The 27,847-nt window shown below is 42.4% G+C and overlaps 3 protein-coding genes across 6 annotated transcripts in view; 1 reads left to right on the top strand and 2 right to left on the bottom strand.

Annotated features, from left to right (window-relative positions):
* Positions 1-811: 811 nt before the first annotated feature.
* On the top strand, positions 812-10,183 carry LOC114452285 (zinc finger CCHC domain-containing protein 24-like). The gene is made up of 4 exons (XM_028431523.1): positions 812-1,177; positions 2,136-2,336; positions 8,491-8,655; positions 9,213-10,183. Exons 1-4 carry the CDS (start codon positions 980-982, stop codon positions 9,324-9,326), a joined length of 678 nt encoding a protein of 225 aa, XP_028287324.1. The 5' UTR covers positions 812-979; the 3' UTR covers positions 9,327-10,183.
* Positions 10,184-10,496: 313 nt separating this feature from the next.
* ppifb (peptidylprolyl isomerase Fb) lies at positions 10,497-12,826 on the bottom strand. Its single transcript, XM_028431524.1, has 6 exons — positions 12,573-12,826; positions 12,400-12,430; positions 11,910-11,998; positions 11,602-11,698; positions 11,284-11,359; positions 10,497-10,915 (listed from the first exon to the last, which is right to left on the bottom strand). Exons 1-6 carry the CDS (start codon positions 12,723-12,725, stop codon positions 10,780-10,782), a joined length of 582 nt encoding a protein of 193 aa, XP_028287325.1. The 5' UTR covers positions 12,726-12,826; the 3' UTR covers positions 10,497-10,779.
* A 1,141-nt stretch (positions 12,827-13,967) lies between these two features.
* LOC114452199 (zinc finger MIZ domain-containing protein 1-like) overlaps positions 13,968-27,847 on the bottom strand; it is an 86,662-nt gene continuing 72,782 nt past the window's right edge. For all 4 annotated transcript variants that reach the window (XM_028431378.1, XM_028431380.1, XM_028431379.1 and 1 more), the window contains 18 exons: positions 21,374-21,509; positions 20,932-21,046; positions 20,600-20,814; positions 20,308-20,509; positions 19,733-20,008; positions 19,463-19,645; positions 19,308-19,385; positions 19,066-19,234; positions 18,843-18,984; positions 18,535-18,745; positions 18,205-18,310; positions 17,953-18,113; positions 17,802-17,869; positions 17,645-17,713; positions 17,319-17,563; positions 17,073-17,236; positions 16,692-16,973; positions 13,968-16,594 (listed from right to left, as the gene is read on the bottom strand). In XM_028431378.1, coding sequence (XP_028287179.1) covers positions 16,487-16,594; positions 16,692-16,973; positions 17,073-17,236; positions 17,319-17,563; positions 17,645-17,713; positions 17,802-17,869; positions 17,953-18,113; positions 18,205-18,310; positions 18,535-18,745; positions 18,843-18,984; positions 19,066-19,234; positions 19,308-19,385; positions 19,463-19,645; positions 19,733-20,008; positions 20,308-20,509; positions 20,600-20,814; positions 20,932-21,046; positions 21,374-21,509 — 2,930 coding nt within the window. In that variant the 3' untranslated portion in view covers positions 13,968-16,486. The remainder of the gene's footprint in view (positions 16,595-16,691; positions 16,974-17,072; positions 17,237-17,318; positions 17,564-17,644; positions 17,714-17,801; positions 17,870-17,952; positions 18,114-18,204; positions 18,311-18,534; positions 18,746-18,842; positions 18,985-19,065; positions 19,235-19,307; positions 19,386-19,462; positions 19,646-19,732; positions 20,009-20,307; positions 20,510-20,599; positions 20,815-20,931; positions 21,047-21,373; positions 21,510-27,847) is intronic.

Genomic DNA, 27,847 nt, shown 5'->3' with positions numbered 1-27,847 from the left:
GCCATTAGGAAGTATACAAAAACAAAGCCAACAAACATTAACCTGTAACTCTCATTGCCGGAAGGGTGGGGCAAAAGGTGTACACTGTAGCTTTAAAATCCTCTGTCTCATTGAGAAACACAGATTTCATGTCACAACTGCGAAATAAAACATGTTTGCTACTTTGAGTACGTGTGCAACGTAGTTATCAATAAAAAATAAACCATTTCTGAAATCATATTTTAAAAACTACTTAATAAACAAAATGAAACTAACAAATATTTCTAAACGAATGGATGACTGAAATGGTGCCCTTGGTAAAAAGAACCACACGGGGGCAGCAGTCTACTTGTGGGCTTGTGGGATTTGAACATGCAGTGCCTTGATCCTGTAACCTCTATACTCTTTCTAAGTAGTTTAATGTCAATAACAGAACACAATGAATTGCTCATTACCATAAAACATGTTTATTTTAATGCGTCTGTAATGAAGTCTAACGAGGGGAAATGCTCTCTCCAAACTGTACTGCTATAAAAAAATCATGGCTTTTAAAAATAGACACTATTACACTATTGTTTATCCCTCCTTTGAAAAAAAGACAAACATTATGAGGAAATTTTAATTTATTAAACCAAAAATATATACTTTATTTTAGTGTGTTTGTGGTACCAGTCAAACTACACAGTGAGGAGTTCGTTTTTACGAAATGTAAATACGTAAAAACTGTAAGCATCCAAACTCATGTTGGACCTCCTATGCGCTGTGACGCAATCCATAGTCCTGGCCGTAGCGCTGCTCCAGCCCTCCAGCTGGCATTCAGGCTTCTGCACTTCCAGCTTCCACAGTGCCTTATATTGTAACGGTTAGTGGGCTTCTCTCAGTGCTCCCTAAGTGAACACATCAAGGATCACACCCAGTCAGCCGGATGACTGAGAGAAGTTTGGTTACCCAGAAAACGCGGCGGTTCTGACGCAGAGAGGCGCAGTCCTCCAAACTCAGCATGATGTCTGCTATAGAGACTGGTGTGTACCAACCCGCACAGCTGCTCAGCTGGGTCTATATGTCTCTACAAGACGCGCCGAGCAACGCTTTTGATGGGTTCAAAGCCGAGACGGACGTTTCTCCTCAGGACTCCAAGCGCAGCGCAGCTGATCTGAGCTCCAACTATCTCAACAACGTCTTCCAGCTGAGCACTGAGGTACAATGCACAATGAATGATTAACAGTTTGCATGACACTTTACAATAGCCATGATTTGATAAAAGTTTCATCAGCCTGGTAGTTTTCACACTTGGTTATTTTTGTTGCCCATACAGCAAACCTCACCTGCATGCCTTCGCTGGGTTGCACTGTGGTGAAGTGGGTTGTATATGAATATGTGTTTTGTATGCTGGTATAGTGCCTGAGTGTGTTCAGACTGTTCTGGTGTCAGTGTGCAGCTGGAGGAGGACTGGCAGGTTGAGAAAGAACTCTCACAAGGTTTTAAAAATGTTGGACTTCACCCTGGCTGGCCTCTGCCTGGTCAGAGGAGCATGCGGTGTTAACTCAGTGGGAATTGGTGTTGCTTAATTTAATACTGACCCACTGAAGAAAAGGCATGTAGAGTGCAAATGGAGTTTTGTATGCCATTAACTGCTCACATACTGCTGTAACTTCTCTCTCAAGATTCCCTGCTGCAGTGTGCATGGCTGGTTTTTCTGTGATGCCTTCAGAGTAAGCAGTCTGCAGGCTGTTCTTCATGTTTGCCCTGCGGTGCCTATAGGGCCCGTCTCCTCCAGAAGCACAAAGATGCTAATTATGTGGTGACAGTAAGGGACCAGTTGGAAGAATGCACGACAAAGGCATTTTGTCCTGACGAGGAAATGGACACTATTGGTTCACACAGTAAAGACTGCACATCTGCAGAAATCAAATAAGGTTGGCTAGTGTCAGAAAGACAAGCAGGAGAATCCATCAGGGTGATGGACTGACAGGCCATGAGAGTCGCTCTTTCACTGAAGACTCACAATAAGCTCTTGTGTTTTTGTGAGATGAGAAGAACTTTTGTGTATAGCTGAAACTAATCAGAGAGTGATCGATTGGTATAATTAAAATATTTATTTTTTATTTTTTTAAGTGACCTAAACTTAATATCTCAATCAATGTTTTCTTTTGCAGGCCTTAAACAACAGTTTCTACAAGAGCTCCTCGCCCTATGGATCCCTCAACAATATCGTGGAAGGCTTGAGCTCCCTGGCAGACCATTTCTCAGACCTCTCCCTGTCGCCCGAGTCACGCAAACCCAGCAAAAGGCCGCCGCCCAACTACCTGTGCCACCTTTGCTTCAACAAAGGTCACTACATCAGAGACTGCCCTCAGGTGAGCCAGTCAAGAGATGCTGCACAGCCTAAACCGAAACAGCTGTGAGCCATTTGAGCTGTCTGTCAAATGTCTGAAAATGTTTCAAGGAAGGTGTTTTTTTCACATTATTAAACTAGGTTTAAACTCTAAAAGGTAAAAAAATCATCATGTTTATGTAGTATTTTTTTCAGTGTGAAATAGATTCCTCAGCACATATTTGAATTAGATGTACCACCGCAGGCTGGTAATGAGCAGCAGATGCCAGATTGGATCTCAGAGCCGGCCTTAATGAAAGATGATAGGTTTCTCTGTGGAACTAGGCACGACCTCTACTCCAAACATGAAAGAAATATTACCACTGCTTCATGTGCAGCTGTGGTTTCCCATTGATCATGTTCAAGAGGGATATGCCTGACATTTGTTAGGTGTAATGGAAATAATTAAATGACTGATGGACAGGATGTAAAAGGTAAAGCAAAAGAAATTCAAACAACTCGCTTCTTACTTTGCTAAAATAAAGCTGCAACACCCTTGCAGGCCATGATAGCTGCCTCCTTGTTTCCTTTCTTTATACTCAGCTAAGTACACTACCGGCTCCAGCTAGTATCTCTGATGTCAGAGTGATATTTTTTGCACATCAGCATATAAGAGCAGTACACTCACAGGGTGGCTCTCTCCTCTTGTCTCCAAAAAGCTCATCGCCTCTATCATTGCCAACACAGAGGAGATTGGTGCAGTTCAGCATGGAGCGTGTAGGAATGTATGGAATGTGGAGGGAATATTCTGCAGTGTGCTTATAGCTATTAACACTTTCACATCTGTGCCCACCTGGTAAATGTTGAGAACAGTAGATGTGGCTGTCAGTGTCAGAACTACATTCATTTAAACTTATGCAGAGAAACACTCAAACTTGACACTTGTTAGCCAACACAGTGACATGTGTACTGACCAACACATCCTAATGTCCTTCATATGCTCCAACCACAATCACGGATGTGGTGGGCCTTCATCATTTGTGCCTCTTCTTCACACAGTTTTTTTCCTGATGTTACAAAATGAGCTACATAGTGGGTCTTTTAATGCAGTGATGTAGCCTTGTTGTTAGCAGCAGTGATTTTCTCTCATAGCTGGCTCCTTTGGAGTGGGACTGCAGTGGAAGGAGTCAAAGACTGTCATGACTCAGTAAGATGAGAGAAGCACACAGGAAGTGCGGGGCCTTTAACAGGAGTTCTCTGGGTAAAATGGGGCCCATGCTAAAGGTCTGTCTCTTTGATAAAGAAACATGATGGAAGGTGCCTAAGCTTAAGTCCTAAAGGTAAGGGATATACCGTCTGTTCTATTCTAGCCTTGGTCAGGAGGAGGTGAAGACATCAAAGGCTTACTCTAAGATATTTATGATTCTTCTCTGCAGCCACACCCTTTAAAATGTGCAAAATCAGGACGCCATTTCTGCTCTGGTTGGCTCTTTGCTGCTCTTGCTCTCTTTTAGAAAGATGATGTCAGATTTTATCATGTGTTGCTAATATTTCAGGCCCAAAGCAATGATTATGGAGCTTTCGTCATAACAAAAGCTCTCTTCAGCTGAAGCCGTGATGATCGTTCTTCTGAGGCAACTAACGGACAAACTGCTTTTTGTTCTTGTTGGCTGGAATCTGAGGCATGTTTAGCTCGATGCAGCTGAAATTCATACTTTAGATGTCCTTCTGCATGCGGAAAAATATCTTCAGGCTTTCAGTTAAATCAAAAGGGTTAATCTGAAAAATGATTCCATTTTCAACCAACTGACCATAGGCGCCCCAATACCTTTCATCCCTAAACCCAGGGTCACAACATTTTGCCAATTAAGTAGCTGGACCTGGTTACTGTAAAGAGAATACACAAGTGACAAAGTGCTGACAGTAAATGGGTGTATGGTGGGAAGGGCCTGGAATAAATAAGGAGAGCATTGTTTCTGTGGAGGGCTGTGGAACCAAAGGTCAGGAAGTCAGGCTGTATTGTTCACACAGCTCTGCTTGGCTGGAGTCATCTCCGTCTCTCTCTCTCTCTGTGTCTGTGTGTCTCTGCAGAGAAGCAACTCATTTAAAAGCTGAGCAGAGATTCACAGCGTGTTTTTGGAAACAGTGGGTAGCACAGGAAGTGGGTGTATGACTTTACAGTTACAGTTTAATCATGTTTGAATGGAGGGGAAAAGTCTGCTTGGATAATAACTTTGGACAGATCTTTGATAGTTGCAGGGATTGCAGGAGGAATTCCTGGATTTATATTTGATAGTTTACAGCCAGCATCACCTCATGACTATTTTATTATTATTTATTATTATTTATCTGTATTATATTGATTGTTATGAGTGGACATGATTGATAAGCTTGTCATATCCACCAAAGTTTTAGGTGATCAATTTTTAGGTTACTTGTGAAAGTCAGGATGGGCCTGTCACCATGGTAACCAAGAAAACGAAGTTTCTGACCCTTCTGCACAGGCTTTATTTCTCAGCCCTGGAGGTTGCTGATTGATATAAACACAGTCTATTCAGGTTTAAGGAGCAGCACTTTATTCATTCCACTCACTATTAGCATTTTAAACATGAGAATTAAGCAAGGAAACTGCAGATCTTTGCTCAACAGATACTTGCTACACAGCCTGCTTGCTACACAGCCTGATTTGATCTTTCATAGTTTACAAACCTCCACCAAGGTGGAATAATTCAGTCCAGAGCTGTATCTGGACAATCTCATATAACACTGTCTGATTACTTGTTGCCTTTAGTCCCTTTGTTTTTACTGCTGATAGCTGTATTATCTGTCCACAATATGCCGTGTGTTGCTTTTGGCTCAAACATCTGCTGAGGAGGATGAGCAAGATAGAGGAAACGCTGGAATGTGGGCTTGATAGCTTTCCTCTAATAAACAGTGTCTGTCATCTGCTCACAGCTAATGAATTTATAGAGCTCAGTGGTCGTATGGTTGCATGTTTTAAATATGACATCACTTTTGTTTTCAGTCTTGATTTTGATGACATATGAACTATGACAAGCCTGCATGTTTCTGAGTGTATCTCATCAGTTGTTGCCTCTAAATTAATTGGACCATGAAACTGATTTCGTGCTCCTTCTTACCCACTTCCAACAAAAACTGGTATGGTTTTTGCCTTTTTTGCGTGTCTGCCAGGCCACCTGCCTCTGTCATTCACTCTGCGTGAAATATTATGCCACTTTACAGCTGTATATGTCGTCAGCTTGACTGGAGCTCAGTCAGATGCTGGATCAAATGCATATTACCAGATTATCCTCTGAAAGCACTGTGTGTGTGAAATAGATGCACAAGAGGGATAAGGTTGGTGTGGGAAACTCTGGACACGATGGATTGAAAATTTGAGTCCGCTTCCAGTTGTTTCTATCATATTTATCTTGGAGGAAGATAATCCAATCCTTATTACAGATGTGCAAGATTTGCAGAAAGGCTTTGTGCTGTTCTATCTTCATGTTGTGGATGTTAATGTTTATGGTCTCATATAACAATTTAAAGTTTTTTTAGGTTGAACTGTTTAACTTTAATTTGCTCAAATATGCATGCTATATGCTTCATTGTGGCTGTAAACTTTTAAATTCTGACTGATTTCAGGATTAAATTTGAAATATGTAATCAGAACATGTTTCACAACACAACCTTTCAAGGTTTCACCTTCAAAGTCAGCAGATTCCCATTGAATCCAGTGCAAATGTATGTTTTCTCCGATATAAAATATGGGAAGATCATCACATTCAAGGCTTTGGATAAATAACTTGGGCAAATAATTATAGTAATAACTGCTGCTAAAGAATCAGCTGCTCATTTAATCCGTCTCAGGCTGCAGTAACAACCACCATCCTAATGAATCCAGTTTAATCCTCTCTCATCTATTTGTTGTTTTTACCAGTGTTGGAGATAATTGATTTCACAAGATAATAATTCACTTAAGGCGGCAGTAGGAGTCTTTCAAACATAGGAGACCCATTGCTGGGGATTTCAGTGCAGGCATTAATGTATTGTTTTGCTTTTGTAACAGCTGGAGTTCCCCATGTAGCTGTGGGGAACTGATACAAATTAAACCCAGTGAGGAAGAAAGAGAGTGCTGGGGGTTTGTTAGTGTGGATAAATTGACCACATGGTATCCTGTAGACTTGGTGTTACTGTGTCCTCCAGGATGAAATGTCTTGTGGGAGTGGGGGGGAAGAAAGTGAATGAGGGAGAGAGAGAAAGGAGGGGGGAGGGGGGGATTTGGAGAAGTCCATTGTTTTTCCTGATGGTTTCCAGATGATGGCAGAGGGAGGCAGCCACCTCCTAGGCCTCTCTCACCAGGCTTCAAGGATCTGAGCCAAGCTTATCTGTTGCAGCCCTAAAACTCAGGCTTTACATTGCTGTGTGCACTCTGGGGCTGATTTAAGTTACACAACATAAGTTATGGCTGTTGGATGGGACATGTTGTACATACACACAATAAATGAATTTAGTATCTCTCTTAAAACGAAATGGCTTCTCACACATGCTGCAAAGATCTTCAATCGAACATGAAGAATATGTTTAGGGAGAAGAGGTAACACTTGTGCCTAAATGTTAATGTTGTGCCTAAAGTAAAAAAAGTGCATTACTCTGTCTTGGGCAAGACTGGAAAAATAATGATATAGTGATGATGCTTTTTTTTTGCCCTCACTCAATCTTTCCTGCTTCCCATGACAGGGTCCATTCCCTGTCAGGTCAAAAGAGAGGCTTTCATTGTCGCTAGTCAGTGTTACATCTTTGATGGGGTCAGTGGAAACTCCGGAGTGTGCCATGCCCCCTTGCTGCCCTGTGGGCTCCAGATTTTAGGTAGAGTTTGTTTTGCTTGCTCTGAAGAATGAAAGCTGTTTCCTCCCTCAGGAAGACGATGCTCTGTCTGCTCTCCCTGTAGGTGCCTGAGAAAGAGGTGACCTCCCACAGTGCCTCGCGGTGGCTAAACGATGCAACAGAGGCCTGACGAAATGCTTCACAGTGGACCTAACAGTGAGAGATGTGGATGATGAAACCTCAAACATTTTGTTGTTAAACAGATGTGTGGGAATTCTGAAGAGAGTAGTGTGCTGGAGGCAGACACTACAAATGGTCACACAAAAAAGTGGCACCATACTACACCTGCTGTACAGTATACTCCCAAGCATGCATGTAGCCCTGCAGGGAGTTATAGCTTAAAAGACACCGCTCTCTATTTGGTTCTCTTCAGAGGCCACAATGACCAGACGTTCTGCTGACAAACTGTATGCTGGTAACACCAAGACAAGCCGTATGAGACTGATATAATGATAATGGTTTACATAGAAATAAATAGTCCATAGACCCTCTGATAGCATTTTTAAAGAGGAATGATCAGTAAACAAACATTACTGTTTACTGAATTAGCACAAAGTGTGCACTGTATGTGGAAAATCTGTCAGAAGACTGAGCCTGACATATGTTCCTGCTATCCAAACAACGCTTGATGTGAACTCCTCTGCTGGTTCAGATTCAGTCTTAATTTTAACTTGCCCTACTTTTCAGAAAAGGTGCCTCTAATTTAAACCAGTCTTGTAGAGAGGATTTTTTTTGTGATGAGTTTAGAATTCTGTCATGTTACACAAGTGCAGAGTTCATCTGGGTTTTATTTCCTCCCTGTTCAGATCTTTGTGTCCTGATTGGTGGGTCAGGGCCAGCTGGGAGGGATGACTGAGAGCCTGAGGTATTTGTCCTGTGGCAGTGAGGCCTCTCCCATTGGTCCCGCCGCAGGCTGGGGCCTCCTTTATGGTCCCCTGGGAACACAGCTGGAGGGAGGGAGTTTGTTTCTAATGGGAAAGCTGAGACTCCATCTTTTCTGTCCGACAACTAAATTACATCTAACAATTACAACATATTGCAACTTCTTTAGAGTAAAGCCTTCACATGCTTCTATATGATAAGAAAAATACAGTTTTGGGATCAGTCAGCTGCTGTCTCTTCCACTTCTAATCACACTGTGACTTGGCGGCCATCCAAAGAAACCAAATACATCAGTTTCTACTGGTTAAGGTGGTGAATGGCTACAGCCAAAATGTTTGCAGAGTTGCTGACATATTCTACACAGAGATGTGTTTCTCAGCTGGGTTGCACATGAGATCAGTGATGTATTATGTTGTGTTTCTACTCAGGCTCGACCTAAAGGTGATGGCCTGACGCCGTATCAGGGAAAGAAAAGATGTTTCGGTGAATATAAATGCCCTAAGTGCAAGAGGAAGTGGATGAGCGGGAACTCCTGGGCCAATATGGGACAAGAATGTATCAAGTGCCACATCAACGTTTACCCTCACAAGCAGGTAACAGTACCGTACATTTATACAGGAGTTTTAATGCAGCTAACCAGTCTGATCCTGCTTTAATGCACACAACATGGCTAACTGGTCTGTGTGTTATGGCTGCATGCTGTTACCATATATTTTCCTGTAGTTTAACCCTTAAGTTACACTTTATAACTGATAAGCATGCTGTTGCAGGTACCTTTTTTTAATGTTTGATTAGTTTCAGTTTGTCTGTTGAGCTCTAGTTTTAATTACATTCATCAGATTGTAAGGGGCATTTTACCATTTCACACCATGTATCAAATTCTTTTTTATATTTTAAAAAAGAATTATTTATTTAACAGCCATAACTCTTTAACACATTGTGCAGCCACAACTACATGTAAATTAGGAACACATTCAGTGCCAACAATGACACAGATACCTAGGCTTTCCATACCAGTGGATACCTGATACAATCAATTTCCTTTGCAGATATTGCAACAAAAAAAAACGTGTTGGCATTACAAGCATGAAATACCTCCATACACTTAATGTTATTGCTAAATGTGTGTGTTTTCTGCTTCTTGTCGCAGAGACCTCTGGAGAAACCAGACGGATTGGACGTGTCTGACCAGAGCAAAGAGCACCCACAGCACCTGTGTGAAAAATGCAAAGTCCTTGGCTACTACTGCCGCCGTGTGCAATAATACGCTCTGTTCACCTTTTATACACTCTTACAAAGATTTTTTTTAAAGGGACAGTTACATTTTAGTTACTAAGAAAATACATAGTAGCTCTTGTATTGTAATGCATCTAACAGATTGTTATCATTGAACATCCTCGCTGACACTGTGACTCACTGTTTCTACAGGTTCTCTTGCATTTTCTGAGTGAGTTACTCAGCTGTTTTGTGAATATTCATTAGAAATATTTGAACTAAGAATCTTACCAACTGTGAATTATGACGCTTTCGCTCTTTCACGCAGTTTCAGGAGGAAGATTTTCTTTTACATGTTTGTATATTTCAGAAATGTGTTTTGTTTCTCTGTATAAAATATGCAAGTCTTTACTAAGAAGGTTATGCAGTATTAATGTGTATTTGTATTATCAGTACTGATGGGTACAACATTTTGAATATATTGTTAAGCCATACTGTTTTGTTGAATATATTAGCCAACTAACATTTAAAATTGATATATCTGTATTTTGTGCTACTTTTTTTTCATTCCACATTTTTTAATGGTTAATTACAGCAGTTATATTTTTGCATCTAGTCTAACAATAATCACCAAAGTGCTTTTTATGGGTTATAACGTCTCATATGTGACATGAGACATAAAATATATGTGAATGTATCAAGGGTCATGAAGGAGTAAGCTGTGTCACAGTTTATTTTTCACTGGAGTTATGATAATAGAAGTGCTCTTCCATGATGTATAAAACAGCATTTAATGTGCCTTAAAGGTACAGTTCACGTAAAATCATTATTATTATTTTGTGTAGCCTGTGGTGCTTTTCTATCTCCAAACCTCTCCAGGCCACAGGGCTAATATAAAGATTTGTTTGTGGGGTGAACTGTAATGTAATATAAATAGTGTAACACATGTGATGGATCCCTTTCTATTAAACTGATTTTGCATTATATGTATTTCAACATGTGTGGTTTTGTTTCAGGATACAGTCAGGGCACACATAAAATTGTGGATTTTGCATCATAGCTGAACTTTTTTTTGCAAAACAGCTGCGCAGAAACATGAACCCTCACAGTACAGATGCTTTTCAGCAAAATAAACATTAATGAACTACAACTGAAGAAGAAGGTGCAGGCAGAGCACCTGCCTCACTCTTTAGCTGCTTATGTCAAAAGAACAGGCATGAACAAGTAGAAAAACTTTATATTTTTAAAGCACAAATAAATCCCATTTCCAAGTACATAATTGTATTTTTATAATCTGTTTCACATTTTGTATCATGACACAGTTAAGTGCATTAATTTAAACCTGAATAAACACTACCAAAAAACAATCCATCTGAAATGATCCATTGTCAGCATAGAGAGGTATCACTCTGCGTCATGACTGAAGAAAGAGCCTCTTTCACTCAGTCTCTTCTGTTGAAATGACAGTAGAAGATGAGACGGCGGTCGTGTCTGCATGGAGTCTACTTGAGCTCTCCACAGTCCGTGACAGTGATCCTCTTGGAGGTTCGCCCGGACCGTGAACCAAAAGACTCCACTTTCTTGACCACGTCCATTCCCTCCGTCACTATGCCAAAGACAACATGCCTGCCATCCAGCCTGAATAAAAGAAGAGGTTTGTTTTAATATCACAGTGAGACATATTTGAATGATGCCACTGTTTCTTTTATTTTATGGAGCACATATTGGGGAGACATCATTTTCAAGAGTATGGCTGAGATGGAGAGACATTTAGTCTGAAAATAGCCACAAATGTGTTTTTCATTATCCACAGATTTCCAGTTTTGTACATTTTAAAGTACCTATAAATATGTGTTCTATTCCACACATAAATTATAAGTAATTTATAAAAAGATTTTTGACTTAATCTTCTGTTTTCTATATAAACGTAGTACATTTACTACCTACAGGATCATAAGGGGCAGTCAGTATTGGACAGAATTACAGAATTCAGCGGGATCATATACCATTCTGTTTTGGTGGTGCAGATGAAGAACTGGGATCCATTGGTGTTGGGTCCAGCATTGGCCATAGACAAGATACCTACAATACAAGATGTAGTTTGATCAAAACAGATCACTATTACACACCTTACATTTGGGGAAAAAAAAAAAAAATCACATGCACCCAGTTACTAAGCCATCATTTGCAGAATGCTGCCACCTGGTGGCGAAAACAATGACAAACCGTGTTACAATTTGAATGAAACTGAATGAAATCCTGCAGTTCTATGTGGCCTGGTTCCATCTATGACAGCAGTGTACAAACAGAGTGTGGGTAATTACCAGGTCCAGTGTGCTTCAGTTGGAAGTTCTCATCAGGAAACTTCCGGCCATAGATAGATTTCCCTCCAGTTCCATTATGGTTAGTGAAATCTCCACCCTGAAGACATATAGACAGCTCTGTACTGACATCTGCTGGATGCTGTATGCGACAGCAGTTAAATGTCATAATGCTCATATATGAATGGCAGCTAGGTTTTGAATGTATGTAACATTTGGTGCGTAAGTAACAACTGGTTCATCTATAGACTGACCCAGTTTGACATCTTTTAACATCTGAAAACAAAGCTAGAAAACAGAGAAAGGCCCACCTGACACATAAACTGAGGGATCACCCTGTGGAAAATGGAGCCCTTGTAACCGAAACCATGCTCCCCTGTGCACAGAGCTCGAAAGTTTTCTGCAGGAAAGATTTTGTGTCAGGTAACTGAGCACAGAACTTCAAATAGACACCAGCAACAATTATTTCTCATATATTGGGTTGCCAACCTTAAGGCAATTCAATATGACGTCAATAAAGACGTGGCATATTATTATGGACATTATACTGGACAATGAATTAAACATGATCAGGAATTAAATCTCAATGGCAACTATACCGTCTATGTTTCAAAAGTCAAATGATGTATGCAATAATACAGAATAACAACAACAAATGCAAATATTAACAGTAGGCCTACTTAAAAGTTTTGAAAAAACACTTATATAACTAATCTCAGATTAATACGGGTCAGATTAGTTTCTGGTTCAAACTTGTACGCACATGCTGGCGTCTGATGAGAGGAGGACAAAAATACTTACCTGCGGTTTTCGGCACAACTTCAGCGTTGAGCTGCAACAGAAATAAAATGCCTGAGGAGAACTGACTGTGAAACGTCGGTCCACAAACGTGACACTAATGCACGGCTGTTAAAAAGCAAAGCACCTGCAGAAATACACAAACAAAAAAAACACTTGTTTAACACATTTCCTACCTCAAAGGTGACTCTGCCGAGCGGCTCGTTGTCTGCAGCAATGTCAAAGTAAACGGTGGGGTTTTTGTTAGCAGCTGCGGGGCCGCTGCTGCACATGCGAGCGACGGTAAACGCCAGAGAACATAACTTTATGCGGTTTGATAAAATTAACATCTTCACAAAGCTAGCGGGGCACAGACACCTCGCTTAGGTCAGAAAGGTACTAAAGTCACGCGTACATATGGGAAAGGCGGAAGTTTTTTTCATAACCGGAAGTTTAAGTGATGCTTAGATCTCACGGGATTCTACGTGATTTGAGAAACATACACAATACAATAAAGCAGATTGGAGTGTCGTAAAACTCCCAAATTCACGTTCGGTTTATTGAAGAATAAAAAGTAAAATATAAACGTTTGATCACCTTCTAGACTATAGTAGGACCACACAGCACACACTTATGCCCTCCTTCCAATGTTTGCCGGCCTTCATTTTATTTGTAGTATATTATTTGCGCAGAGATGACTCGCACAGTCTTTTCTCTTTCATTTTGTTTTGTTGATGTGGGCTAATATCGTTCATACATAATGGCAAGCTAAACCTTAGCCATGTTAATAAAAACGTGAGGACAATCTCATCATTTACACCACAGATGACAAAAGGCCATATTGTCAGTGCACAAAAGAGAAAAACCACAGCGACATACAGGTATCATCTTAATACATATTTATTAGATAAATATTAGGTTGTCACATCATCTAACTACATACAGTTCTGCAAGACTAAAAATCACAATTAGTTCCTTTATTTTCTGACCGGTTTAGAATATGAAATGATTGTACATACAATGTACAAACATAGAGACAATGGCCACATTGCATGAATCACCGTAGATTGTATCATTTTTCCAACTGTTCATGATATCAAAAGTTGTACAAACTATGGATTTGGTTACAATCTTCTGGACCCGTCCCTCCCACTGTCCCTCTCCCTCACCTAAGCCATTTTCTGTGTAACCTTGTTTTTTTTATTTTCTGTCTTTCTTTTTTTTTTTTTTACACTTTTTTTCGGCTTTAGCACCTCAAGAGTATGCAGGTGACAGACTAGAACACTTAGGCTAAATATTACATGTAAAACATAGCTGTCCCAGTTCCCCTAACAAAAGAGGTAAAAGTATATTACAGTGGGGGAGGGGAACAAAAATGCTGAGAGATACCCACAGACACTAACTAACATTTTCCATATTCAGCCACTTCCGGTAGAGGGGTTGCAAGCTTTTTTATTATTCTGAAGAAACAATGCACATTCCCAGGGAAAATGAGTACATTTCTGTTCACGTCTCTATATTAATTTACATATATACAGACACCCTTGGGACGTTTGACCTAGCCTTTGCCCTTGACATCATTCCCATGCCAGATTGATGAACGTGCCCTCCCTCTTTCTTTCCGTTTGTGTGTGTGTGTTTTTTTTTTATCATAATTTTCCTTAGTTTTTTTTTAAAAACAACATTCCCCACAGAAATGGCCCTTTATTGTGATTGTGCATTCTACAGATTTTAGGTGCTGCCTTAGACACCAAAAACTTGGCTCACTTGACAGTAAGAACAAACTATGAAATGATGACGACTTCCACAGGACTGATCGAAGCGTTTCAGTTCAGAAAGTTAAAAAAAAAAATGAAAATGTGGCAGTATATTGTTAGAAGATGGATTTGATGTCTCTTAAATATGAAACATGTCAGTGCTCTGAACAGGAACAAATAATATTCCTTAATGACATTTACACAAAATCAGGGTTAATTCATCACAATGCTACAAATTGAAAGAAATTGGATTTCTAGCCTTACAGATTAATAAGAAAACCAGTACAAAATAATTTACCCAAAAACAAACAAACAAACAAAAAGGGGATAAAAATGTATATGGTCTCGTGCTTTTTTTCTTTTCTTTTTTAAAAAAAGCCACAATTTCTATAACAAAAATATAAACAATATCATGAATTTCTTTAAAATATGGTTGTGATATATCTTTAAAATACCACTGTGTATCAACAACATTTATGATATTCACATAGCTCACTAATTACACTGAAAGCCAGCTGATACCACATCTTTTTGATAAAATAAAAGCCATGAGTAGACAACATTGATCAAGTATCAATCAATACATCTTAGCATGAAAAGAAGTATTGCTTCAGACTGATGATGCTACACGATCACTTGGAGCTGATGCAGGAATATAAGGGGTGGGGGGGGGGGGGGGGGGGGATATGTGTCTTTAAATGACAGGTGCGAAACAGCCGGAGAAAAGTGACTAGAAAGCATCATGACCTGCAGGAAATAGCTTATGAGACGTTCATTTTCCTCACAACGAGGAAGAGGAGGAGGAGGAGGTGAGACAGCTGTCGTGTGTTGGTTACAAACAAAGTCAGTGGTCAGATGGGAGTTTTGGGAGCATACAAGCTTAGGTCGGATGACTAATGATCAAAAGACAGAAACATTATCAAGATGATACAAAAATATTCACAATGATATTTACAGTACAATAGCATTTCTTAAAAAATAATACATTTGCATACTGAACAGCACTCTTCTCAAAAAGTGAAATCGAAAACAAATGTGGCAAAAAAAGTCTGCACCAATACTGCTTTGAAAACCACTTCTTGGACAGCAGTGATGGATGAACTCCTTACTTGTCCTCCCCTATATATCTTATATTCCCTCCAATCACACACATACACACAAGCATACACGTTCAGTCTGACCAGGCAAACACAAACATTCCCATTCTCATCCCTCTTACTTTGGTGGAGCAGTTTCCCAAAGGTTTTATGGATAGTTTAATTATGCAGCAACAATAATAAGAAAAAAACAAAGTATATTCAGCAAATACATGATAAATGTATTTGCTGATATCCCTTCAATGTTAGTGTTAAATAAAATCATACTAAATCTGACAGAAATCAAAAACAAATACACAAAAAAAAAGCAACTGATAAAAACCACACTATCTTTTTTTAAACGACTTGGAACAGCACTAGACGAGGGGCTTGGCACACATGCACTTTGCAGACTACTTAAACAGCACATCATTTAACAGGGAGAGAGATGCAACTTTGCAAAAAGGTTGACGCTGTGGGGGCTCATGCAGAGCAGATGGCATGGAAGGTAGCTGCAGCAGGAAGCAACAAACGCAGCAGGATCGTCAAAAGGAACCCCATACTCTCACGTTGTACCTTTCGTTTCCATTAAAATGGCTCCTCTGTGCAGGAGGACAAATAGATAGAAATATTCTTCTTGTTGCAGTGGGGGCTAAAATGTCAGCTGTCTGAGAACTGACGAAAAACATGTGGAAGTGAAAGCTCATCATTTCCCAAAAATCTTTTTAAAATGTTTGCAAAAGTAAAAAAAAAAAGAAAACAAAATCAGACACACACTGATTTAACTTATTTTGTTTTTGCATTGCCAGAATCTCTTGTGCTTTTAAATGATGTGTGGCGGACAAAACAGTGTGACTAACTAGACCAGTTAGGGGAATGGAGCCGTGACACCAGGAAGCTGTGGCCTCTCCGACTGAAATAACATAAACACACTGGCGCAGTTTTTTTTAACAGTGAATTCCTTTTTCTTTTTAAAAAAGGAAACAAAACATGGATAAAAAATGCTACAACACGTTCCTAATGAACACACGCGTGTGTGTGTGTGTGGTGTAAAAAATTAACTGAGTATAGCTGCACAGTTCAAAGGTATCACCGCGGGGTGGGCGTGTGTCTTTAGTTTTAACCTCTTTCAGTCAATCTGCACTGGCGAATGAAAACTGTACAAGAGGAAGAAGAGAAAGGGAGTGCATCTTTGTGTTTATCAAGTACTGAGTGACCGCCGTGGGCTCTCAGGGGAACTGCAGGCAGTCAGAAAAGTTTCTGTGTGTCTGAATCGCCTCAGTTGTTTTCAAAGAGTGATAGAAGGTCATCGTTGCTATTGCTGGGGAGGTCGGGGGGATCCAGATACGACAACAGTTCATCTGGGTTAGCGAGCTCTGGAAGAAGCTGGAAGGCGAAGCAAAGATGACGTGTTTGTTTTAGTATTCAAGAAAAATGATTTCTTTACATTTGGTTACATTTTCACGATTTAGTCAGGACTCACGTCTAAAGACGGCTCAGGCATGTCCGACCCTGCCTGGCTGTCCAAACTGCTGGAGGGGTTGAAGGCCAGGTCGCTGTGTTGATGGTTGTTGGGGCCTGGCTGCTGCTGTTGCTGTTGTGACTGCTGCTGCTGCTGTTGTTGAGGAGGTGGAGCTTGTCTGGAGGGCTGAGGAGGCCCACTGTGGTGTAGCTGCTGCCCTGATTGGCTCCCAGGGTGCGGAGATGCGTGTAAACTCTGCTGCAATGGACCATGTGACTGGTCATTTACAGCAGAATGAGGTATCTATAAAGGAAAGGAGGAAAATATTAATTCAGGTGCTGGTATAAGAACTTTGTTGCCTCTGTCTGAGTTTATAGCCTGGAAAGAGCTGGGAGAACTCACTGAGTCAGGCATGTTGTGGGACAGTGGCTTGTCTTGCGTCATCAGGCTGTTGGGCATGTCAGGTGGGTGTGACAGCTGTGGACCATGCATGAAATCATTCATCGACGTACCACCAGGGGTGCTGTGAGGAAAGTCAAAGTTCCCGTGTCCCTGGTAATTGTTGCCTGCACACAATAAAAACAAATCTGTAAATAATATGAAAATGTATCAGGTAGTTTATTTAAGAACTGTTAATGTGTTTGCTACCTTGGCTGCCATATTCATTGTTGTTGCCCCCTTGTCCAGAAGGCAGTGATGGGTACGGTGATGGCCCTGGGCCGAGCTGGGCGATCATCTCCATCACATTGGGCATAATCATCTGGCTGGGACTCATCGTCTTAAACCTCTTGGCCAGCGGCCCATCTGGATCCTCCTTGATGTGAATATCAGACTTGATTGCCACCGGCCGCCAACTACATGTCGGGTCAATTGTGACCTCTTCAAACTCCGAACTGGCAGAACACAGATGAAAGGTTTACAACGTGAGGAAATTAATAAAGATACACATACATTTTAAATGTGTTTCAACGTACTTCTGAATGGCGTTCAGGATTCCCCACATGTACTGGTCCACTTCGAGTCCCTCTAACAACGCCGTTTTACTGTAGAGAGAGGAGGCACAGTGTTTAAAACAGCTGAAAAAAAAATAAAGAGGAGTAAACCTGTGTTAAGGGAAATTGATGAACTTACTTGCATACAGGACACCTCCACGTCCCCCGTTCACAGTTCAGTTGTAAATATGACTCTAAATCAAAACACTGTAGGAAGAAAAAAAGAAGTCTGGTGAATATTTCTGAAACTCTTCTGGACTGCTGTGATGGTTTGTTCTTCTAGTATGTACCTGAACGTGTTTGCAGTCGTGTCCTCGTGCTGGAAGCTGTATTCGCCGGAAGGTGATCGGACATTTGAGGGAAACCTTGATGGCCGTCTGCTCCACCCCATCCTCTCCGTTGAGCGTAGCATTGCCCGACGACGCTGCTACGCTGCTGAAGTTCCTCTTAACTTTTAAAGCAGAAGATAAGAAAAAGTATGCATCAGCATGGACTCTGGAAACAGTGATGACATTAGGGTGTGAATATAATATAACTTTTACTTTTGGTGATGCAGTGCTCTGCAGGGAGAAGCCTCTTCTTCAGTAAGCCCTGGAGGACGGAGCGAACTGACGGCCTGTGGACCAGCTGCAGCACAAACAAGTGCGACTGCAGGAAGAAACATCACAGTTAATCTCAAGAGGGTGTATTGGTTATTTGCTGTTTACACATGTATATACACAGGAACAAAGACCAGACAGATCCATTTTTTATTTTGTCAGTGTTAAAAATCATCTGCAGGGAGATGTTTTGTGCATGTTTATCTGGCAAACATTTGGTGTCAGGATTTGTATAAACCTCTTTTCATTAGTTCTGGAGATTTGTGTACTCACACAGCAGCAGGCAGTGACTGTGATCTGGATTGTGTTCCTTCCTGGCTGGCATACATGTTTCAAGTGCAGGGGTTTGTGGGAGGTCTTATTATCCCCCCGCTCGATGGTGAGCGGCGTGGCATTGACGCTGACTTGAACCGACGCTGGCCAGTTGGTGTTCATCTGACGGTCTTCGTGGTGGTAGCACTTAAACTGCAGCTCCAGGTCTGACCTACACAGGAGAATAATATACAAAGTGTTAAGGAGTGCTATGCATTACAGGGGTAACAGCTTTCACATCTCTCTTCCAAGTGGCTGCTATTGTTTACCTCCACATAAGTGTCTGGTGCACAGAGGGCCGTAAGTGGAAGACGTGGTTGCTGACAGCCAAGTTATGCTCTAGCCTGAAAGGCTCTAAGACGACACCATCCCGCACCGGGAACGTCAGACGCAGCTCTTCGTTGTGGTTGGCTGTGTGAATGGAGAGGATTCATGATTACTAAAAGGTTTACATTTTTTTATTTACTGCATGTATTTATTTTGGTTACTCACCCGGAGGGGGAGGGAGAGTGGCCATATTTGGTTTGATGTCAGGAGGGAAGGGTGGCTTCACATCCGGGTTTGGTGACAGGTAAGGTGGGATGTTACTACCTGGGGTCATGGGAGGGGTGGGGTTGCCTGGGACTGGCGAATGAGGGTAGTTACCCACTGGTCTGGGAGGCTGTAAGGAGCAGAATAAATCAGTAAACTGAATATTTACAAGATTATAAAAGAATTAGTAAAACATGACTTACCCCATTCATGTTTCCCTGGTTGTACTGATATCCACTCGCAGAGAAGTTATTTGTTTGGCCATTGAAAGGTGGCTCTTGCTATATTTTGATAGAACAGATATAATTAGTATCTTTAAAAAAACTGCTAAAACCTCCACATAGTCTTCATACTGCACCTTATAGTACTGGCCCATGGCACCGCTGGGTGGTGGGTACTGGCCCTGCATTTGCTGTCCTGGCATCCTTTGGCCTGGGTAGTTTGGGGATGGCAGCGGCCTGGAGGCATTAGGTGTGGGGTACTGCCCCTGCTGGTTAGGGAACTGGTTGTTTGGTCCATACTGCTGCCCACCATAGTTTGGCTGTGGATGCAGACAGGACAACGTACATTCAATATACAACTAAAGCTAAATCCTAAAGGTGACAGTGTTTAATTGGAGTCCACTCACATCGCCTGGGTACGGTCTTTTCATCCCCTGCATACCCATACCCTGGGGCCGGGGCCCTCCATAGCCCTGCTGGGGCATCCTTTGACCGTGGCCTCCAAAAGGCCCCATGCCTTGTCCCCTGGGTTGGTTCATTCCCATTGGGGGCCCACTCATGTTGGATGCATTTATGCCTGTGCCCATGTTTCCAGGGAGTGATGGAGGGCCGCGGGGTCCTGGCTGGTTCATGAACTGGCTGTTGTACGCCTGGTTTGGTCCCATCTGGAAAGAGGAACTCATCTGGAAGACAAAATGAATTCAATCAGCCATCTCAGGCTTGACTGTCAATTGTGCAGTTTTTCCTTTATAATGAGTCTGTTGTAGATCACAGAGGACAAAAACTCTTCTACATAAAAAGAGACAAAATGAGTTGTGACATCTGAAAATACACTGTTAGCTTTTGTTGTAGCTGAATGTGCTATTCGGCTCAATTACTGCTTTGGTCAATTAACTTTGAAAGAAAAGTACCCTTTGACAAAGTCAATGGGTATAAAAGAGACTCAGAAGCAGTTTGTTTTAGGTACACTATGCTGTCCTACCGGTCCATATTGGTTCATGTCCTTGTTCTGGGTTTCCTGCAGTGCGGCTACTGTCGCTGTGGCGGTAGCAGTTGCGGTGGCAGCTGCAGCAGCCACAGCAGCGGCGGCAGCGGCAGCAGCAGGCTGCGTAAAGTCTGAGGGAGGACGGGAGTGTGGAGGGATGCCCATCCCACCAGGCCCAGCATTTGGTCCTCCAGGGTAACTATAAGCAACACAGTATAGGTTACTCACATTACTCACAGTCAAAAATAGCTCTATTGTAGTCATTGTGTTGGTCACTCTGTCTACTCACTTGCCACCAAAGCCTCCTCCTCCAGGGTAGTTTGGTCGACCATACATGCCCTGCTGCATGTAACCCTGGTTGGTGTTGCCTTTGTTGGGGAACTGCTGCTGAGGACCGGAGAACTGGGGAGAGTTCATACCTGGATTGTTACCAGACATACCCGAGCCCATGGAACCCGCAGGGTTCATGGGGTTATTGTTGTTGGCCATAGGGTTCCCCAACACCTGTTGGACAAAAGATAACATAACATAAGACAGGCTGATTTCACACCAGATGTTGAAAGTGTAACCCTATTTCATGTCTCTGTCCTTTTACTCCGTTGGACAGGTTGCAGATCTCACCTGGCTCTGTGAAGTGTTGGTCACACCCCAGACAGTGGTCACCACAGACACTGAGCCTGGAGGCTGATTGGTGTTTTGTTGCCAGGGAACTGAGTCATACGGAAAAGACCCATCTCTGCAGGGAATAAAGAAAACACGTCATGCCCTCTGACGTAGCACTAATATTTAGATACCAATAGAGGAAATGTATTTATAAAATGACAGCCTGTTCTTCCACTCAAAATGTGTAATTATTAACTGTGTGCAAAAGGTTGAAGCACTGTTTGTCACTGTTGACTGTGCTACAAGCAGTTTGTCTGGCAGTTTGTCTAGCCACTGATCCATAAGGAACACTCAGCCTCACACGGAGAGGAAAGGCTTTCCCCAAGGGCCCGGTCTGTCTGTTCACACAGAAAACACACCTCACACACAAGCCAAAAAGCACAGCAGTGTGAACACTGACCCATGTGAGAGGCTGGGCTTCATGGAACTCATGGGGGGCTGCATGGGCACTTTTCCCGGAGGCTCGTTCTGCCTGTTCTTCTGGTGACGGAGGAGGAGGAGGCGTCCCAGCTCCTCACACCATGAGGACAAAAGGGCTGGAAAGAGAGCAGAGGGAAGAGTATTATAAGTGCAGTCGAACACCTGTGAGAAGATACCTGCAGAGGTAATATTGTAAGCACTTTAAAAGCTGATAGATGTGAGAGGAGGAGATGTAACAACTCAGGAACAGAGAGCTTCGAAGCAAAATTGGACATAAAAGTGAAAGGCAATGACCCGACTGACAAAATGGAGTTTAAAAAATAAACAAGCATAACAGCCTATGAAACACTAGGGAGTATCACTTTATATTATTGAACAAAATAAAGAAAATGTAAGTTTACGATCAGTTGTATTATTTTTTTAACCCCATTTACTTACAGGTGTTTGCAGAACATTTTTCAGATGTATATACACACATTCATCCTCTATGTCATCCAAGTGCTTTTTTCTATTTGATGTATATTTAAAAGCCACAAAAATACAAAAGATCAGCTTTAGTCCAGCATGTCATTGCTTCTCAAAGCCACTAGGGTTCACTCTGGGCCTGCAAATGGACTGCACTCCTCCCCACCTTCTTTCCTTTCTACCTACCTACCTACCTACTGCTTGGTTAGGTAGCTGTACCACAGAGTGCGTTTGATCGACTCATATGCTTTTCATCTGCAGTGCATGTGTTTGTACTGTACCATCTACAAAAGACTCACTTTTCCCTTTTTCTCTCCCTCTCACTTCCTCTGCCTCCTTCTAGCCTGTCTCTGCGGCGTCAAAGGAGAAAGGGAATGTGGATTCAATCAAAGAGCAGGGCAGCCACCTCCTCTTATGATTCACAGCACTTCTCGGGCTCAGCAAGGAGGGAGGGTAGGGAGGGTGAAACAGAGCACTTGGTGATTTCAGCTGCGGTTTGCGCAAAGAAAAAAAAAGCCACGTCAATATGACAGCAGACAGTGCAGGCTGTCCTTGCAGGCAGATCCACCCTGCTGCCACATGCAAGGATGGGCTGCCACATATCACACACACACACAGAGAGCAGAGAGATACGAAAAAAAGGTTGAGAGAGTCAATGAGAGAGGAGACATCAGGCTAATGGAGCTGATAGCTGGCGGGAGGAACAAACAAAAGCTTCTGACTCCCGTCACAAACATGGCAACACAGAAATCTGACCACACATGGCTGCTTGCAAACAGCACCAGAAAAAACACTGTACTGGCTTGTAGTAACACACACAAAGTGGTAAAATTAATAGGATAGGAGATGTCCTCTGAATGTGGCAGAATATCTGAGGACAGAACCAAATTTCTGCATCGGCACACAAACACACACCTTCTCCTCTCAGAGCGCTGCACCCCAAAAGGCACCTCCTATCCTTTCATTTGAACACTGAGCACACCAGCCTCGCTCTGTGTAAAGATGAGGGCTGGAATACAAAAGACATGTACAGATGGTGCCAGCAGTCTCCCCTCTCCTCTCCTTTCCCTCCCACTCCTTTAAAAGCAGCACAGGGCTCAGGCACAGAGGCAGCTGGGTTTTTCCCTTCTTCCCACCCGCTCATGCTCCCTCTCTCTCTCTCTCTCTCTCTTTTTTTCCTTTCTCCTCCTCCTCCTTCCTCCTGTTCTTGGCAAGGCAGGTGCCAGGAGACAGGCTGTGCTGTTCCTCCAGAGAATTGATCTGACTTTACCACAGCTGTGCTTCAGCTGACAGAAAAGGCCACTCAGGTGCACAAACATTTGCACTTACAGGTAAACGCACAGATTTATAAGTTACTTTTAATTACATACAATCGGAGCCAGGCGTGGCTGATAGGTTTCTGAGTTTCACATCTATGTTAGAATGTCCTGCGGTGCTTCAACAGCACCCTCCCTCTTCTAGGACCCCATTCTGATAGAGAGAGTTTTCAATTCAAGGGCCTGGCCACCAGCCAGCATGTTACAGCTCAATTAGGTCCCATTATTCTCTTCCAACAAGGGCTAACTTGCGCTTCTTCTATGTTGATAAACATGTCTCCACAATTTATCCCCTAGCCATGCCACCATGAGGCCGAGGTTGAGTGGACGGTATATCCTCGATTCACACCGACGTAAAAAAAACAAAAAAAAAAACAAACAAAACTAAATAAAGCACGAAAATACATCTGAATATAGAGAGAAAGAGAGAGAGCGAGAGAGAGAGAAGCAACAGCGCTGCCACTTAAAGAAGAATTATTCTACCCCACCATTAGATACAGGGCTTATCGCCGCACAAAATTACCACCTCTGCTGAGCACCAACCTGTTTAAAGGAGAGGCCCTGTCATTGACTCAGAGGATAAACTTCAGGTTTCATATGACAGGAGGAGGAACAGTGTCTCTCCTTCCTCCTCCTCCTCCTCCTCCTCCTCCTCCTACACCCAATCATCTCTTAGGACAGTGCAGATGATGAACACAAAAGGATTACTGTTTCTCTTCTCCTCTCCTCCCACAGACGGCCCTTCAATAGGCTCATCTGTTTCCTTCCCAAAGAAGAGCCAAAAACGGGAGATAATCGTCTCAGGTGTAGCACTTCCAAATCTCACAGACCACTCCGGAGTGAATCAAACCACCGTTTTGTGCTACTGCCATGTTTACATTGGTCTCCCTGGTGGCAATGAGTCTCTGTCTTCCATAAGGAGAGCAGGCTATCCTCCTTTGCCTTGTAGATAGTCCCAGGGGCCCCCCCGGCTGAGTCTGAGCCGTATTGATATTCTGGTGCTCAGCTGCCCGGCCTGATGGTCAACCAAGGCAAAGGGCGGTAAATGCATCTGCTGGGACTAGATGGGTGGTTCAGTGTAGCTGGGCCTACAGCTTCCAGCTTCACTCGCCGTCATAAAGCCCCAGGGAGACATGACAAATGACATGGACTGCATCCCTGACAGTTGTTCAATGCTCTTTCCAATGATAATGCTCCCCCACACCACCCTCCACCTCACACACACACAGACAGGAGACAGAGATAAACTGTGCTGATTAAACACTTTCATTCAGTCTGTTCAGTTTTTCCTCCATCGTGTTTCATGGTTTGATGTTGAAACATATACACAAAATTCAATTTATATACATAAATCTAGGTATGCTTTGCTTTTCAAATGTGAGTAGGAAAAAGGCTGGTGTTTACAGACCTATGTGCCCTCCTGTGGTTGTGTGATTAATTGCAGTTGCTACTGAGCCTTAAGAAGATACGTAGTCCATACTGCACAATAAGTATGGACTACAGGTGCCATTGCAAAAGTCAGCTGCCACCCTTAAAACATTTTCCTCTTCACTTTGTCTTTTCCCTTTTCAGCCTCCGTTTACTGCAGCAGGTAAGGCAGTTGCCAAGAGCTCTTATGAGCCTCATCCACCTCCCTCCCTCCCTCTCGCTCTTTCTGCTCTGTCTCTAATAGGCACCTGCTCCCTTGTCAACCCTGGACTCCCACCTGGCATTGTCCCTGCATGGCTTGGTCACTACACAAACATACATCCTGTCATCACATTATCGCCAGCTCTTATTTCCATACTAACAGTAACGATGAAGTCCCATTTTTCCGCAGTAAACCTGTCGTAAAGAATCATGACCCCCCAAACAGCTTGTTTGAAGACATTGAGCCAGAAGGGCTGAAAGGAGAACAAAGACCATGAGCAAACTAACAAGAAGAGCTCTAGTGGGCTGCACTCTTTAGTTTCTAAGGGAGCTCTATTCACATTTTGTTCTTCCCTCCCTCCTCACTGTCTCTGCCCAGAAAGGTCTGAATGGACACAAGCCTCCTGCAGGCCAAAGTCAATTAAAATAGGAGAGCGTCTAGGGAGCCCTGGTATCCCTGGTTACAGAAAGCACCTCAGAGGCCATGCAAAAAAGCCATGTTTAGTTTCAGCCAAAGAATTCTGCACTTATGTGGTGTGTGTGTCCCAAAGCTGTGGAAATTCAGAGATTTCCCCCATTATATATGGAAAAGTACACAAATAAGTGTATGCTATGACATCGCTTATGAAGGCAGAGTTGGGGCCAAGTTATCCAAGCGGATCGTAAATCATCTCCCACTCTGCCTGACATGCACATGGTCACAGCCGAGGCACGGATGCCCGCCTGGCAGCCATGAGACCTTTCTTTGTCTTCACACAGATGCCACGAATTATTCATTGATGCCAATTTGATAATGAAATGGGAGCGACATGTCCATCACGCAGGTTTTTTCACTCAGTACAGAGAAGGTATAACAGGTTACGGACCTGTCAACCTCTGACAGGCCAGAACTGTGTTTCTTGTTCATCCATGTCGGGATAATTAATTGGGAGCTCACAGGTGGACTGCCATAAATGCACATTTTACAATCACAACTCTTGAAATGGGCATGCTGTAAAACCAAGTCAGCCGTCAGTCCAACACGAGAGGAAGAAGAAGTGATGCTGCCCATAGTGAAAAAGTATTCTAAAGCAAAATCAACATGAAAATCAGAGTTTATGTTTAGTATGCAAATCATCCAACATCCATCCAACTTTGATGATCAACTGGAAAAGTGACAAGAGCCAAGCCTCTAAACCTTAGAGTCAGAAGAGGATATCTTAAACGGCAAGAGATCTGTGCTAGGCTAACCCTAGCCATCCGGCTCTTCCATTCATCCTCTCGCCAATGTCTGATCCCTTGACAATACGTCTGACTACATCCTACTCCAGCAATCCACATAGCAACAGACACCTGCCTATACAGGCTTTGTTAATTTCATGCTAACAGAATTGTAGCTTTGTGCTGTAGCAGCTAGTGAGTTTACATCAACTCTGTGCTAGTGTCTCTCCTTGCTATTGATGTGGCATGTATGAGGATATGAAATTATTTGTGTTAAGCTTTTATTGTTCATTACTCTCTCAAGTGTCTGTATATCGATGCACAACACATCATAATATACATTTTTTAGAACAATACAGGCAGCTCATTAAACATTTTATAAAATGCTCCTTTAAAGCTGGATGACTCATTCTGTCAGGAGTGTTGTTAGCAACGAGCTAATGAAGTGGGAAGGATATGTGAAGTAGGAACATGTGAATGTCATGGCTGCTTTGTGGCATCAAATATGTGTGAGCATAAGCAGCTATTTCACACTCATTTACACACATGTAAAAAAAATTACAATGAAAATAGGTGTTTAGTAATGCAACAGCAATGGTAATATGGGTTGAAAGTATTAGTGCTAACAGTTATAAAACAGTCTATCAAGGCCAGACAGCTGCCTCCTGTCTGCACCTCATCTTTGTCTGCTGCTTTTTTTTTCTTACACTATTTCCTCTGCTGCTCCCTCTCTTGGAAGTCAGGGATATTGGAGTCTTGTCAATGAGTACTTAGGCCCGTTGCCTCACAGGGAGCCAGACTTGCTGGCTAGGTTTTATGGCCCATTTCAGAGCTGCCCCGGCTTAAATACAGCCTCCTGCTGGCCACATGGCCACAATGTCGTGCCATGTCCATCCGGCAAAGAGAAGAGAGAGGGGGGGGGGGGGCAGCTGGACTTGTGCCAAAAAGGTTTTACTGTGGCCACAAGCATATGTGGCCATGTGGAGGCAAGCAGCACAAGGAGAAAAAGAAAATACCACAGATTTCATGTTTCTGTTTTGACATTTTGACATCCTGCCTTTTTTTTTTAAACTTCCCACCCAGACCCTTCCCAGACTGCCGTATTTACAGTTATATACAGTTATACATTTTTGTGATGCAAATGCCTAAAAAAATCCTGACTAAATCAATACTGTCAAATCAAATGTGTGTTTCCTGTTTCCAGATTTCAGATAAGGATTATACTGTGTGTCTTTAGAGAAATCCAGTTAGTACACACTGAATACCAACTGGAAAAAGATGCCACAATCTCAAGATGATTTATGCAGATTTCATCACTTTGACTGTCATTTCTTGGTCATGGAACCCAGGAACCAACCTTTGCCTGAGCAGGCCAGCAATTTTTTTTTTAAAAGATAATCTCTCTTGGCACATGCAACAGATCGCTTCATTAAAAACAGGGCATGCTATTCAGCATCTCTGTGAGACACGAAGGTGGAAATCTATAGCGTTTCACCCCCCCTGCTGTGAATTAATTCCTTGTGCATCAAAGCCAAACATGTTCATTCAATCTTCAGTCTGTTACTGTATGTCGGTTCCTGCTTCATTAAGCTGATTGGGAGCACAACTCCTTCCAAACCTACATCTTTACGTCTTAATGCACAAGCTAATATTTGGTCAAGTTCATGGCTTCTGTAAAAGGACTACAACAAGGGCAGCAATAGTGAAATACTGACAAAATTTGGTTGTTTTAATATTTTGTGAGGTGTGATTGATATGAAGCACCAACTGTACAAAAATGGGACATAATCAATGGAAAAAAGCACAAGAATCGAACACAAGTTGTTGTGCTCGTCAGTGAGAGG

Source organism: Parambassis ranga, chromosome 19 (genome assembly GCF_900634625.1).
Source record: "Parambassis ranga chromosome 19, fParRan2.1, whole genome shotgun sequence".
Classification (NCBI taxonomy): Eukaryota; Metazoa; Chordata; class Actinopteri; family Ambassidae; genus Parambassis; species Parambassis ranga.
Note: the sequence above shows the minus strand (reverse complement) of the source record. Positions and strands in the feature narration are given on the sequence as shown.